This window comes from Scyliorhinus torazame, chromosome 1 (assembly GCF_047496885.1).
Source record: "Scyliorhinus torazame isolate Kashiwa2021f chromosome 1, sScyTor2.1, whole genome shotgun sequence".
NCBI classification, from domain to species: Eukaryota; Metazoa; Chordata; class Chondrichthyes; order Carcharhiniformes; family Scyliorhinidae; genus Scyliorhinus; species Scyliorhinus torazame.
The window spans coordinates 289,733,392-289,749,280 of NC_092707.1; the positions used below are offsets into that span (position 1 = coordinate 289,733,392).

General features: G+C 50.2%; 1 protein-coding gene across 1 annotated transcript in view; it reads right to left on the reverse strand.

The window, feature by feature from the left end:
- Positions 1-264: 264 nt before the first annotated feature.
- LOC140421033 (uncharacterized) overlaps positions 265-15,889 on the reverse strand; it is a 28,794-nt gene continuing 13,169 nt past the window's right edge. The window contains exons 3-8 of the mRNA XM_072505374.1: positions 15,412-15,462; positions 13,920-14,020; positions 13,780-13,844; positions 8,457-8,617; positions 2,044-2,196; positions 265-1,093 (exon numbers count right to left, since the gene is read on the reverse strand). Coding sequence (XP_072361475.1) covers positions 897-1,093; positions 2,044-2,196; positions 8,457-8,617; positions 13,780-13,844; positions 13,920-14,020; positions 15,412-15,462 — 728 coding nt within the window. The 3' untranslated portion in view covers positions 265-896. The remainder of the gene's footprint in view (positions 1,094-2,043; positions 2,197-8,456; positions 8,618-13,779; positions 13,845-13,919; positions 14,021-15,411; positions 15,463-15,889) is intronic.

A 15,889-nucleotide genomic window follows, 5' to 3' on the forward strand; every position in this document is an offset into this window, starting at 1 on the left:
CGCAACACTCCAGTCGCAGAACCCGGCGCGAACTGGGCGCTGCGGGATCCACGCATGCGCAGTGGCGCCGGTGCCAACTGACGCATGTGTGGTAGCCTCACGGAATGCTCCAGCCCCCCCCCCCCCCCGGGACTGGAGCCCCCCTCTTTCTCTCTCTTTCACCCCCCCTCCCCCCCCCCCCCCCCGGGGAACTGGAGCCCCCCTCTTTCTCTCCCCCCCTCCCACACAGGCCGCCTCCCAAGCCTTTGCGACGAGTACCCGCCGGCGAGTCTTGGTAATTTACACGCGGCCACTCGGCCCATCCTGGCTGGGGAAATCGGCGGCCCGGCCGCGGATAGCGACCGGCTCCGTGCCATAGGCGCTGCCGCAAATTCTCCGCACCTCGGAGAATCGCGTGCTGGCCTCGCACGAAAAAATGGCGCGACCGCCGATTCTCCCTGCCCTGGATACTAGCAACAGCCCCCAATTAATCCCCAACTCCCAAAAATTCTCATTATACCCTATTCACAGGGCATCAGATTTGAAGAACAAAATGCTGATAGAAGTGTTTTGGGGTAGGTTAGAAAGTAAGCAATGAAATCAGCTGCCACTTCTACTGAAATATTTAACAGATTGTTAGAATGTAAAGGAATGTGAATTTTAAATGCCAATGTCATATATAGAATCTTATCATTGCAAACCTCAATTCAAATGCTGCAGATATTCAAGTCAGAAAAAGTAAAGCAATGAGTGAGACAATTACTCTCCAATCCAAACCCATTGTATTCTAAACATGAAATCACCACAGTCAATAGTTTTGACATACTGTTGAACTTGATTAAATTGCTGTACAGTCATATACTCAAATTAATTATTTTTGTTTTCACAAGATGTAAAAATTAATGATCATTTCCTCTTTATTGCTTCTCGAATAAGTGAAGGTCGACATCTTGCTGTGAACTATCTGAATTTTGTATACAAGCAACGACTCTCTTATTTTGTGTTTTATTCATCACAAAAAGGAAGGTTAAGATTATTGTCAGGATCAAAACTACACACAGGATAAGAGCAGCTAGGATTTTATGAAAACCAAGTGAAGACCCCAAGCCAGGTTCTGTAAGAAGAAAAATATCTACAATGATTTTCGAGGCACACTGTTTCAATATAGTAATCATATCCAAAATACAAACTTTAATTCTACTACCTTCCCCTTTGAATAAGAGGGACAACTGGTATAAAAAAATAAAGATTTCCTGTATTGTAAAGTGTGATTTAACAGTTGTGATAGCACAATTGCAGATTCAGAGAAAATCCCATGCAGGTTCAGAGAAAATCCCATGACAATAACATCATTGCTGAAATGATGATCAACTGTACGAGAGAGAATGTGGCATTCCCGAGCAAAGCAAAAAATTCTGCAGCTTTAAACCAACATTCAGAACAGGGCACAAAGAATCACTTTGTCAAATAAAATCAGGAAAATTAATATTTGGTGCAGTACAAAAGTTAGTCGTGCTGCAGCCAAGAAATGACCAAGATGTAACTTTTAAACCCCAACTAATAGTTGGAAAGGCAGATCTAATTCTCAGGATTATGATGAAGCCAGAATTGTAATATTCATGGTCGGGAACAAGTTTCTCGTTGCAGTAAAACCTCTTACGAATGGATTTCACAATTTCCTGCCAGAAGATTTCCAATATAATTGATGTTCTCATCACTTTGCACATATTCTGCCTTTAAAAGGTTTCTACAACTGTTCAGATTTAAAACCGGAGATTTGTTATGGGGGAAATAATTTAAAACTACATCAAAATGCCTTTGAAAACAATGGGAAATTGGAACAATTAACAGGCTCCTGTCAGGTTCCATTGGGGAATCACAAACAAATACTGCTCAAACTGCCATGCAAATTAATGGGGAAACATGGACACTCAAAAAGTAGTCTTCAATTAATTGTATGAAATTTGACTTCAAGTAGTGAAATATTTTGCTTGTGTTTAAGCTAAATGAGATCTAGCTGGGACTCATTTTAATTCTTGCACATATCCATCAATTCATAAATACCTGATTTTACATTCTCGACACAGTTGGTGCCAGAAGTATTGAGAGAATGGTCTTCAAATCCCTCTGTACATTGACAAGAATAGAAACCAAAGGCATTGATACAATTGGCTTCAGGGCCACACACTGAAAGCCCAGAGAAACACTCATCCACATCTGCAAAATAAGATAATTCAAGTGGTCAACAACTTCTTAGAAATTGAAATCAGAGGGGCTTCCGGTGGGGTGGGCGAGCAGGGCAGCCGCAATAACAGGAGCTCCCGCCGGTGGCCGTGATTCGCGGCGATTTCGGGGAAATCCCCGAGTCTTCATGCGCCCCCCGACTATCGTCAGCCTTTGGGGCCGCCACGAGCAGCCAGCGGGGCCGGTTTAAAAACCTGCAAAGAACCCCGCGCGGGTGTCGGGCAGCGAGGGCTGAGGCGCTGGGCCCGGCAGGTCAGAGCAGCAGGGGCGGAGCTACGAGGAGGCCAAGGCAGCAGGCCCGAGGCCAGGGCGCCATGTAGGGAGGGTGCTCCACGTCGGATAGTTCCCACCTAGGAAGAAGAAAGAAGGTTGAAGCCTGGTCCCAGGTGACTATAGAGGAGAAAGAAAGAAGATTTAAGGAAGTTTGGTGAAAGTTTTTTTTTTAAAAAAAAGAATGTCAGATTGATGAAGGGCAGGAGGGTGAAGGGGGAAGAGAGGAGAAAGGAAAGAAGATAAAAAAAGCAATAAGCCGCTAAAGGATGCGAAAAGCAGCGTCGAAGAAAGGAGGAAACGCGGGTTCGCTACCGAAGGAGAAGACGAGCAAAAGCAAAAGTGTTGACGTTATGGCGGAAGCAGAACTGCAAGGCGGGACCGCACTACTTACGGTGGAGAAGATGACCGAGGTGATGGTGGTGGAGCTGGAAAAACGTTTGGTGAGACACATGGAGGTCCTGAGGAAAGAGATGCGGTCGTGTTGAGGTCATTGTTGGAGGAGGCAATCGGCCCGATGAGGGTGGAGGTGGCAAAGGCATTGGCCGAGGTGAGAGAGTAGGGCGAGAAGATGAAGGAGGTGGAGGAGGCCGTGACACGACACAGCGACCAGCTCACCTCGATGGGGGACGAGCTGCAGAAGGTGGTGGAGGTTAACAGAGGACTCCGAGCAAAGCTGGAAGTCTTGGAAAACCGCTCAAGGCAGCACAATTTGAGAATTGTGGGCTTGCCCGAAGGGACAGAGGGCCCAAGGCCAACGCAATACTTCGCTAAGAAGTTGGCGGAGCTGATGGGGGAGGGCGAGAGCCCCACCCTGTACAAGCTAGACCGAGCTCATCGGTCATTAAGGCTGAAGCCCAAAGTGAACGAGCCGCCAAGGGCAGTAATTATCTGCTCCCATAGGTTTTGCATGAAGGAGAAAGTATCAAGCTGGGCGAAGCAGGAGCGTGAGGTGCTGTGGGATGGTACTGCGGTTCGGATTTACCAGGACTGGCAAAAAGACGAGCAGCGTTTGGGCGAGTGAAGGCGGCTTTGTACAAGAAGGGGGTGCGATTTGGTGTGGTGTACCCGGCGAAGTTGAAAGTAACATATAATGCCAAAGACTTTTATTTTGAGGCAGTGGAGGCGGCTGAGGCGTTCGTGAGGGCAGAAGGTTTGGGACAGACAGAAGAGCGGAACTGGAAGAGAGACTGTGGACTGTGTTTGAGTGGCTGGAAAATGTACAAATGTTACAACTTTCTTTTTACTGATTTGTATTGAAATTTACTTCTCTTTGCATTGTTACAGAGTTCAAGTTAATGGCGTTCTGTGCTGCGACGGTTAAATGTTAGGTTAGTGAATTGTAGGGGTTGGATTGGTGGGTTTGTTTTGGTGTTTCTTTCTCTGGGACTGGGTGGAAGGGGGCGAGAGGTCTTGGCAGGGGGAGCCACCCGCACTAGCTAACTAAAGTCAGTTAGTGAACGGGGGCAAGGTGAGAGGAGGACTGCGGACGTTGGATCCTGGATAGCAGGCTTCAACGGGCCTACAAGGCGAGCAAGAGGGGGTGGAGGGATGGATGTTGGGGGATGTTTTTGTAGAGGAGGTTCTTGGGAGGGGGGTGGGGGGTGGGGAGAGGTTTGAGGTTAACGATAGACAGGGGCGGGTCAGGCTGATGGGGCAGGGCCCGGTGGTATGGTGATGGTGGATAAGAAAGTGTGTGTGTGTGTGTGTGTGTGTGTGGGGCGGGGGGGGTGAGAGACCCCCAGTAAGGATAATCACGTGGAACGCGAGAGGGCTAGGAGGTCCGGTCAAGAGTGCTTGCACATCTTAAAAGTTTGAAAGCCGATGTAGCAATGCTGCAGGAGACTCACTTGAGGGTGAAGGACCAGGTGAGACTTAAAAAGGGCTGGGTTAGCCAAGTGTTTCACTCCAGATTTGATGGAAGGGCTCGAGGGGTAGCGGTGCTGGTCAGCAAAAGGGTACGCTTCCAGATGGAGAAGGTGGTGGCAGATCAGGGGGGTAGATATGTGATTGTGACAGGGGCACTGGAGGAGAGATTAGTGGCGCTGTTAAGTGTATACGGTCCCAATTGGGATGATGTGGGATTCGCGAGGAAGGTGTTTGGGGCTATTCCCGACTTGGACATGCATGAGCTGATTGTGGGGGGGGACTGGAACTTGGTGCAGGAGCCAAGGTTGGACAGATCACAGCCGCGCTCGCTGGTCCCATCAGGGGGGGGCGAAGGCGCTGGCTGGGCTAATGGTGGAAATGGGAGGGGTGGACCCTTGGAGGTTCCTGCACCCAAGAGAACGGGAATATTCGTTTTTCTCAGCGGTCCATAAGGTATACTCGCGGATCAACTTTTGTGTGGTGGGGAAGGCTTTGCTGGCTGGAGTCAAGGGGTCGGAATATTCTGCAATTGCAGTGTCAGATCACGCTCCACATTGGGTGGATATGGTGCTGGAGAAGGGGGCAGCGCAGAGTCCGGGGTGGAAGTTAGATGTGGGACTTTTGGGGAACCAAGTATTCGGTGAGAAAATTGAAAAGGTAATTAAGGAATATATAGGTTTCAATTGTACGGGTGAGGTGTCGAAGGCAGTCGTCTGGGAGTCGAAGGCAGTCGTCTGGGAGGCTCGAAAGGCGGTGGGGAGGGGTGAGGTAATTTTGTTTAAGGCCAGGGTGGGTAAAGAAGAGAGGTTGGAGCAGCAGAAGGTAATAGATGAGATGTTGGAGGTAGATAGGAGTTATGCAGAGGATGGGGACCCGGCGAAGCTGGAAAAGAGGAAGGAACTACAGCGAGCTTCGACCGACTGTCCACCAGGAAGGCGGTGCGCCAACTGAGACGAGCAAGGGGTGCAGTTTATGAACATGGAGATAAGGCAGGGGTATGTTAGCAGGTCAGCTCCAGAGGGAGGCAGCGGCAGCGTTCCCTTGGGTGCAGGAACCTCCAAGGGTCCACCCCTCCCATTTCCACCATTAGCCCAGCCAGCGCCTTCGCCCCCCCCCCCGATGGGAAATTCTTCAGCTGAAGGATAGGGCAGGAAGTTGGTGGTGGCTCCAGTGCTGATTAACAAGGTTTTTGAGGAGTTTTACGAGAGGTTGTACAAGTCAGAGCCACTCGGGAGAGACCGTTAAATGCAGGAATTTCTAGATGGGCTGGAGTACCCGAGGCTAGGGGAGGGGGACAGGGCTACATTAGAAGGAGCAATAGTGGAGCAGGAGATAAAGGATGCGATTGGGAGGATGCAGTCGGGGAAGGTGGCAGGGCCGGATGGGTTTCCGGTGGAATATTATAAAAAAATTTAAGGATAGGTTGGCACCCCTGATGGTGGGGATGTTTGAGGAGGCGATAGGGAAGGGGGTGTTGCCGCAAACCTTGGGGCAGGCATCGATTTCCCTGTTACTAAAAAAAGATAAGGATCCGACGGAGTGTGGGTCGTATCGGCCCATATCACTTCTGAATGTGGACGTAACAGTGTTGGCGAAGGTACTGGCGGGTAGGCTGGAGGAGTGCCTTCCGACGGTAATAGGGGAGGATCAGACGGGGTTCGTGAAAGGGAGGCAGCTGTTTTCGAACATTAGGAGGGTTTTGAACGTGGTTATGGCACCGGCAGAAAGAAAGGAAACAGGTAGTTGTGGCATTGGGCGCCGAGATGGCGTTTGATCGGGTAGAATGGGGGTACCTGATGGCAGTGCTGGAGCAGTTTGGGATTGGACCAAGGTTTGTGAACTGGGTAAAGCTATTATACAAGGAACCGAAGGAGAGTGTCCGCACAAATAATATCAGTTCGAGATACTTTTCTCTCCACCGTGAGACGAGACAGGGATGTCCTATGTCCCCCCTGCTGTTTGCACTTGCGATTGAGCCGTTGGCCATCGCATTGACAAGTTCGGGAGCATGGAAAGGAATAGTGCGGGGGGGGGGGATAGAGCGTCCTTATATGCCGACGACTTGCTGCTGTATGTGTCGGAGCCGAGTGCGTTGATAGGAGGAATATTGGAGCTACTGCGGGTATTTGGGTCTTTCTCGGGGTACAAGTTGAACCTGGACAAGAGAGAGTACTTTGTGGTGTCTTGGCCGGGGGTGGGGGTGCTGCCATTCCGTAGAGCAGGGACTCACTTTAGGTATCTGGGGGTGCAGGTTGCCCGGGAGTCGGGGGGGGGGGGGGGGGGGGGGGGGGGGCTTCGCAGGTACAACATCACTAGCTTGGTGGGGAGAGTGAAAGCCGATCTGGCAAGGTGGGATGGCCTTCCTCTGTCACTGGCGGGTCGGGTACAGGCGGTTAAAATGAATGTGTTGCCGCGATTCCTGTTTATTTTTCAATGCCTACCGATTTTCCTGCCAAAGTCCTTTTTCAGGGAGATGGAGGGAAGGATTACCTCATTCATATGGGGAGGGAAGGTGGCCAGAGTGAGAAAGGTGCTGCTACAGAGGGGAAGACAGGCAGGGGGTTTGGATCTCCCAAACCTGTTGTACTCTACTGGGCAGTGAATGTGGAGAAAGTGCGGAGCTGGGTCAAGAGGGGTTGATTCTCAGTGGGTCAGAATGGAGGAGTTTGTGTGCAGGGGGTCGGGGCTGAAGGCACTTGCAACAGCGCCGCTCCAGATAGCTCCGGGGAAATATTCAGGGAGTCCGGTAATAATAGCTTCATTGAAAATCTGGAGGCAGTTTCGCCCAGGTTGGGTTTAGGGTCAAGGGAAATGCCGATTCGGGGGAACCACAGATTTGAGCCAGGGAGGTGGGATGGAAGTTTTCGGAAATGGGAAGAGAAGGGGATTAAGACGCTAAAAGATTTGTTTCTTCCGGTCGGTTTGCAGGATTGAGGGAGCTGGAAGCAAAGTATGGGCTAGAGCAGGGAGAAGTGTTTAGGTACATGCAGGTTCGGGATTTTGCCAGGAAGGAGATACAGAGCTTCCCAGAGGAAACGGCCTCCACATTGCTGGAGGAGGTGTTGACGACAAGGGGACTGGAGAAGAGGGCAGTGTCAGCGGTGTACGGAGCTATTTTGGAAGAGGATAAGGCACCACTGGAAGGGATCAAAGCAAAGTGGGAGGAAGAGCTGGGAGAGGTTATAGAGGTGGTGGTCTGGTGTGAGGTGCTCCGGAGAGTGAATGCCTCCACCTCATGTGCGAGGTTGGGGCTGATACAGCTGAAGGTGGTATATAGAGCGCACCTCACGAGGACGAGGATGAGCCGATATTTTGAAGGAGTAGAGGATGTGTGTGAGCGTTGGGGTGGGGGGGGGGGGGGGGCACGAATCACGTTCATGTGTTTTGGTCCTGTCCAAAGCTAGGGGAGTACTGGAAGGAGGTGTTTAGGGTAATTTCCAAGGTGGTGCGTGTGAAACTGGACCCAGGTCCCCAGGAGGCCATATTCGGGGTGTCTGACCAGCCAGGGTTGGAAACGGTTGCGGAGGCAGATATCATAGCCTTCGCCTCGTTGATCGCCCGAAGGCGGATCCTGCTGGGATGGAGAGCAGCCTCTCCACCCAGTGCCCTGGCGTGGCAGGGGGGACCTGTTGGAATACTTGACCCTTGAGAAGGTTAAGTTCGAACTGAAGGGGAGCTCGGAGGGGTTCTACAAGTCATGGGCACTATTTATTATGCACTTTCAAGAACTGGATAACATCGAACATTAGTTGGGGGGGTGGGTGGGGGTAGGGGGAGGGGGCTGTGTAGATTAAGGGCGACTACGGGTAATTCCAGATTCCTTTTTGTCCTTTGTTTATGTAAACATGCGGGCTGATGTTTGGGGGTTGGTGGGCGGATGGGATCGCTGTTATTATGAGGATTGACATATCTTGCTGATTATTGTTCATTGTTGATGGGTGTAAATGTGGGAGAAAATGTGAAAACGGAGGAGAATAAAAATATATATATTTTTTTTAAAAGAAATTCAAATCAATTAGGAGCTCACCTTCGCTAAAACATTATTAATATCAACCATATTTCAGATGTTTTTTTTCAAGTATTAGTAAGTTTACCTTCAACTGATTTTGAAAACAATATGGCTTTTCCATATCTTAGATTAGCTACATTCTTTTTCAATAGTTGGTTTATCTGAGACTCAAGTGGAATATAGATGTCCTCTCCACTAGCATGGAAATAAAGCCAATAGATAAAGAGCAGGCCTGGGGCATCGATCCTGAGGGCGAAGGATAAGAAAAGAATTACAGTAAAATAAGCTCATCTTTTTACAAAAAGGGAATAAACTTTAACACTTTCAACAGGTAATCTCTGGATCAGTCCACCAAATTGAATTTGATATTATGTGGTGTAGAGTTTATGGAATTAGGATTAATTTGATATTCTACATATTCATGTTCCAAATGACAAGCATAAAATGCCCAATTCTGTGTGAAGCCCCATCCCATCCTCAACATCTTTTAAAAATGGGAGCTTGTACCAAAGGTAAACTGAGACACAACACTGCAGGGTGAATAACACACCAACCTTTGTACGGACTAAGAACACATTTTAAATATTGACTGTCACTCAATGCCCCAGGCTACAAACTGCTTTATGAAAATTCACACATGCAAATCAGATTGTACTAAATTATCGACTCCCAAAATAATAAAACCCCATTAGGAGAGAAAGATTTAATTTGAACCAGCATCTGATGACACTTACAGCCTTGCTGGAACCCTAGCTACTCAGTGTAGCGCAACAATTATGCACTCAAGTCGAGAAGAGATGAAATCAATCGAGGCTTTATCAAGCAAGACTTGTTCCCCAGCAGCTCAGTTACAGAATGCGGCTGCTGGGAGAACTAGAGCTCTTATACTCCGCCTTCAGGGCGGAGCCAGAAGGCGGCAGATCCAACCAGGGCCCGGGACCTGTCAGCCAATACCCGCTCGGCTTCACAGGTACCGTATTACCCCTAATACATACCACCACATTCACCCCTCGTTAAAAAAGAACCCGGTGGGGTGGTGGTTCGCATGGTGGTAGGGGTTTACAAGGCTGGTCCTGGAACAAATTTCGAACAGTGGCGATGCATTTAGCCCAACCGTAAACTATTCACAAGTTCTGTCAGAATCATTATGTACAGGTGTTGTCAGAGTTATTTACAAGTTTTTCTGGTGTCACGCGGATTCCACGAGTCGAGTGGGTGCCCTGGTTGTCCTCGTTGATCGCCTCAGCCCCGGTGGTGGTGGTGCAGGTGCTGGCTCGGGCACCGTCGTCTCTGGGAGCGTTGCGCTGTTCGTTCCTGTTTCTTTAACTCCTGGGCGGGCACGGGAGGAGGGCCGATCCACCCGGGAAGGGAGCGGTCGTGGGGTGCGCCGGTGGCAGGGAGGGGGTGATCGGTGTTGGGAATGTGTGTGTGTTTCCGGCGGGCGTCAGGTCCCGCAGGGAGACCGTGTCCTGTCGACCGTCGGGGTACGCCACGTAGGCGTACTGGGAGTTTCCGTGGAGAAGGTGAACCCTCTCGACCAACGGGTCCGATTTGTGCGCCCGCACATGTTTTCGGAGCAAGGTGGGTCCTGGGGCTGCCAGCCAGGTCGGCAGCGACGTTCTGGAGGAGGACTTCCTAGGGAAGACAAGGAGGCGCTCGTGAGGAGTTTGGTTAGTGGTGGTACACAACAGCGACCGGATGGAGTGGAGGGCATCTGGGAGGACTTCCTGCCACCGGGAAACTGGGAGATATCTGGACCGTAGGGCCTGTAGGACGGTCTTCCAGACCGTTCCGTTCTCCCTCTCTACCTGACCGTTCCCCCGGGGGTTGTAGCTGGTCATCCTGCTCGAGGCAATGCCCTTGCTGAGCAGGAACTAACGCAGCTTGTCGCTCATGAAGGAGGACTCCCTGTCGCGATGGATGTACGCGGGGAAACCGTAAAGGTGGTGCCGAGGGCTTAAATGACTGTGGCCGCTGTCATGTCGGGGCAGGGGATGGCGAAGGGGAAACGGGAGTACTCGTCCACCACGTTCAGGAAGTATGCGTTGTGGTCGGAGGAGGGGAGGGGGCCTTCGAAATCCAAACTGAGGCGTTCAAAGGGACGGGAAGCCTTTATCAGGTGCGCTCTATCTGGCCTGAAAAAGTGCAGTTTGCACTCTGCGCAGATTTGGCAGTTCCTGGTGACCGTACGGACTCCTCAACAGAGTAGGGGAGGTTGCGGGACTTCACAAAATGGTAGAATCGAGTGACCCCCGGGTGGCAGAGGTCCTCGTGGAGGGCTTGGAAGCGGTCTACTTGTGCGTTGGCACGTGCCGCGGGATAGGTCATCGCACGGCTCGTTCAGCTTTCCAGGACGATACAAGATCTCATAGTTATAGGTGGAGAGCTCAATCCTCCACCTCAAGATTTTGTCATTCTTCATTTTGCCCCACTGTGCATTATCGAACATAAAGGCTACCGACCGTTGGTCAGTGAGGCGAGTGAATCTCCTGCCGGCCAGGTAATGCCTCCAATGTCGCACAGCTTCCATTATGGCTTGGGCTTCCTTTTCCACTGAGGAGTGGCGGATTTCTGAGGCATGGAGGGTCCGGGAGAAAAAGGCCACGGGTATGCCCGCTTGGTTGAGAGTGGCCGCCAGAGCTACATCGGATGCGTCGCTCTCGACCTGGAAGGGGAGCGACTCGCTCGATTGCGTGCATCGTGGCCTTTGCGATATCCGCTTTGATGCGGCTGAAGGCCTGGCGGGCCTCTGTCGACAGGGGGAAGGTGGTGGACTGGATTAACGGGCGGGCCTTGTCTGCGTACTGGGGAACCCACTGGGCGTAATATGAAAAGAAGCCCAGGCAGCGTTTCAGGGCTTTGGAGCAGTGGGGGAGGGGAAATTCCCTAATAAATTCCATGCGTTCGGTGTCGGGGCCTATCACTCCATTACGCACTACGTATCCCAGGATGACCAGGCGGTTGGTGCTAAAAACGCATTTTTCCTCGTTATAGGTGAGGTTCAGGGCGTTAGCGGTCTGGAGGAATTTGCGGAGGTTGGCGTCGTGGTCCTGCTGGTCATGGCCGCAGATGGTTACATTGTCAAGGTATGGTAACGTGGCCCGCAACCCGTGCTGGTCAACCATTCGGTCCATCTCCCGTTGGAAGACCGAGACTCCGTTCGTGACGCCAAATGGGACTCTTTAAAAAAAAAAAAAATGGTAGAGCCGCCCGTCTGCCTCGAAGGCCGTGTACTTGCGGTCACTCGGGCGGATGGGGTGCTGGTGGTATGCGGACTGGAGGTCCACGGTGGAAAAGACCTTGTACTGTGCAATCCGATTGACCATGTCGGATATGCGGGGGGGGAAGAGGGTACGCATCTAGCTGCGTGGACCTATTGATGGTCTGACTATAGTCTATGACCATCCTCTGCTTCTCCCCGGTCTTCACAACTACCACCTGGGCTCTCCAGGGACTATTGCTGGCCTGGATTATGCCTTCCTTCAGCAGCCGCTGGACTTCGGACCGGGTAAACGTCCGGTCCTGGGCGCTGTATCGTCTGGTCCTAGTGGCGACGGGTTTGCAATCCGGGGTGAAGTTCGCAAACAAGGAAGGCGGTTCAACCTTGAGGGTTGCGAGGCTGCAGATAGTGAGTCAGGGTATTGGGCCGCCGAATTGGAACGTTAGGCTCTGGAGGTTACACTGGAAATCTAACCCCAATAGAGTGGGAGCGCAGAGTTGGGGGAGGACGTAAAGCCTATAATTTTTAAAGTCCCTCCCTTGCACTGTTAGGTTCGCGATGCAGAACCCTTTGATCTCTACTGAATGGGACCCCGCTGCCAGGAAAATCTTTTGGGTGCTCGGACGAATGGAAAGAAAACAGCGTCTTACCGTATCCGGGTGGATAAACTTTCCGTGCTCCCAGAGTCGATCAAGCATGGCATCTCGTACCTGTTGATCAGCACCGTTGTTGCCGCCGTCTGGAGCATCCGGGGCCGCGATTGGTCCAGGGTCACCGAAGCCAGTCGTGGTTGTTGCGTCGCAGCGTTTTCTTCAGACCCCATGGAGCAGTCTATGCTGGGGTCCTTGGCTATCAGCCAAGGTGGCAGCGTCCATGGATCGCATGCGGTCGGGGGGCGGACAAAATGGCCACCCCCCATGAATCGCACGTGGCCGGGGGTCACAAGATGGTGGCGCCCATCCTCCCAGTGTGGTGTCTGGGACCCAAAATGGCGGCGCCCGCGGGCCGCACTTGGATCGTTGGGGGGGGCTGAGTCTGCTGTCCCCGTTCTCCCCCAGGGATTGCGGCGACCCCCCAGGACTGGCACACCGCTGCGTAATGCCCCTTTTTGCCACAGCTTTTACAAATAGCTGAGCGGGCCGGGCAGCGCTGCCGGGAGTGTTTCGCTTGCCCGCAAAAATAGCAGCGGGGCCCACCGGGATGGTCTGGTGCTCTAGCCGCGCAGGCTTGCGGAAGGGGGGGGGGGCCAGGGAGTCGCTCGCAACGGGGGTCCACGGAGCCCAAGGGGCTGCCACGCGGTCAGGGACGTAGGCGCGGGCGTTTTGGGAGGCCGCAAGGGCCCGTGCCTCTGTGAGTCCTAACGAGTCTCTCTCTAACAGTCTTTGGCGAATTTGCGAATTTGAGAAGAAGTCATACCTGCCACAAACGCAGCTCTAACTAGTAGCTCTGTGTGCTCGATCGCGCTCACCGACGGGCAGTTGCAGTTCCTCCCCAAAATCAAGAGTGCGCTGCAGAATTCGTCGAGCGATTCTCTGGGGATTTGCCGTCTCTTCGCGAGTTGGTGGCGTGCGTAGGCCTGGTTTATGGGCCAAATGTAGACTCCTTTCAGCATGGCGAGTGCCGTCGGGAAATCCTCCGCGTCTTCGATGACCGTGGATATCTCCGGGCTCACCCTGGAATGCAGGACCTGCATTTTCTGATCTTCCGTGGTCCGGCCGGGGGCCGTTCGAAGGTAACCTTTGAAGCATGATAGCCAGTGTTTAAACACGGCCGCCGAGTTTGCTGCATGGGGGCTGATTCGCTGACACTCCGGGGCGATCCGGAGCTCCATAGTCTTTTAAGCTTGCTTAATTAATTGTAGCGCAACAATTACTCACTCAAGTCAAGAAGAGATGAAATATCGAGGCTTTACCAAGCAAGATTTGTTCCCCAGCAGCTCAGTTACAGAATGCGGCTGCTGGGAGAACTCGAGCTCTTATACTCCACCTTCAGGACGGAGCCAGAAGGCGGCAGATCCAACCAGGACCCGGGACCAGTCAGCCAATAGCCTCACGGCTTCACAGGTACCGTATTACCCCTAATACATACCACCACACTCAGTAAAGACTTTCATTTGTATAGCACCCTTCACAATCTCTGGACACAGTTTCCCCCTCCTCCCAAAACACTTCAAGCAATTGAAATTTACCTCTGAACACCTCGAAGGAGTAATTTCTTAAGCGAAGGAGAAAATGTTGAAAGCTGGTGTTTAATCTGGGAGAGAAAGAAAAGCTTTTAAATTAAATTTTCACTGAACTCTCAACTCAAGGGAGGTAGTCAGTGACTCACCAGAGTTTCAATTGATCTTGCAATTCTTTTCTCTATTCCTTCAAAATTCTTGAAACGGCCACCTTCAAACTTAACTCCAATGGAAACTTCAAATAAGTAACCTGTGGAAATACAAGTACATTTGAAGTTTTGGCATTTTAAAAGTGAAGGAACAGAACCAAAATCTGACAGGAAACCATTTAGCCAGTGCCAACCCGGAAACAGTAAACTACGTTCTTTTTCTCCCCAGTCATTCGGTCAGTACACTTCTTCCAAAATATTTATCAACTTACCTTTTAAAAATTATGGATCCTGTTTCCAGGACAGGGCATACCTCAGCAATCCACCAGATGATCAAAAAAAAACAGCCCCCCCAAACGTCCCCAGTTATTAGCTGGTGGAAATACTCCAACCTAACAGCATCAAAACTACTCCAATTTTGAGTATTTCTATTAAACATCCTATCTTCTTTTGGTCTAACAACTCGAGCCCCAGATTCACTAATTTCCCTTCAGAACTATAGCCCATCACTGGGAACATCTTAATAATTTCTAATTCCATGGCCTCAGCATCCAGTCTAATATAACCGAGTGATAGAAAACCAACCACCTATACCCCACATTCTCAAATGGATGTGACATTTGGGCAAGAAAAATTGTTCCTGGTCTAAAATTAGCTTCCACATCACCAAGGCAAAACAAGCAACACAGCTCAACAGCAACGTCACTCTGTGCCCATCTTTAGGTTTTCCAACGTGTCCCATTTTACAATATCACTGGATTTTCAATTTCTACAAATCCCCAGGATCGAGACACCCAGATTTTACTTTAAACAAAAATTGGGTTAATTAGCTTTCCCTCCCACTTTTGAAGAGCTGCCTATTGGATGTGACCACACCCAGTAGCCCTGAAACTGTGGCGGCACGATAGCACAGTGGCTAGGTTAGCACTGTTGCTTCAAAGCGCCAGGGTCCCAGGTTCGATTCCCGGCTTGGGCACGGTCTGTGCGCAGTCTGCATATTCTCCTTGTGCCTGCGTGGGGGTGTCCTCCGGGCGCTCCAGTTTCCTCCCACAAGTCCCGAAAGACGTGCTTGTTTGGTGAATTGGACATTCTGAATTCTCCCTCTGTGTTCCCGAACAGGCGCAGGAATGTGGCGACTAGGAGATTTTCACAATAACTTCATTTTGGTGTTAATAGAAGCTTACTTGTGACAATAAAGATTATTATAAAAGATAGAGGGGCATTTGCAGATGGTATTACCAGTTCGACATTGTGGGATTGAAGCAACATATGGTCGACCATATGTGTTTATATGAGAATCCAGATGTTCTATGATTTCTTATTTTAACATATTAACCCACCAGCAACTATATTTACTGAATTTAATTAAATGACTTGCCAATTCAACTCCTAACATCCAAATTCAGAAATATAGGGGCACTGTAACTACATACATTTTATTAGTAATTTCTGGAGACTCGCACTGAACCTCATCTTCAATAAAAGGTTTTACCTCCAGGATAGATTTTTGGTGGATCAGATAATTCACAAATGACCTCTGCATCTGCAAAAGGAGAAAGAAAATACACAATGGTTCTAAGTCACAATTCCTTGGAATGACTCCACAAGTATGTTGATTAAGCAGCAAAGTTTTGTTTATGAAAATTACATACTAGTTGAACAAGCTACTGCATTGGAGCCAGCTTTGCTTCAACAGTATTTATAAAGTCTGAATGTTTTAGGAGTAGTGAACTTAAATTGGCTGTAAAATGTTTCCAGTTACAAGGTGTAAAGCAATTCCTTCTGTAAGCAAATATACTGAACATTCATTTGCCCAGCACAATATAAAGAGCATCAAAACTGGACCCTCCAAAATTAGAATGAATAACCAACTCCAGGACCAGAATCATTGTATATTGTACTACAATAAATTTATGGATTAATCAGTGATGGAATTTGATAACACCGGAAGTTATCTACATTAATACACA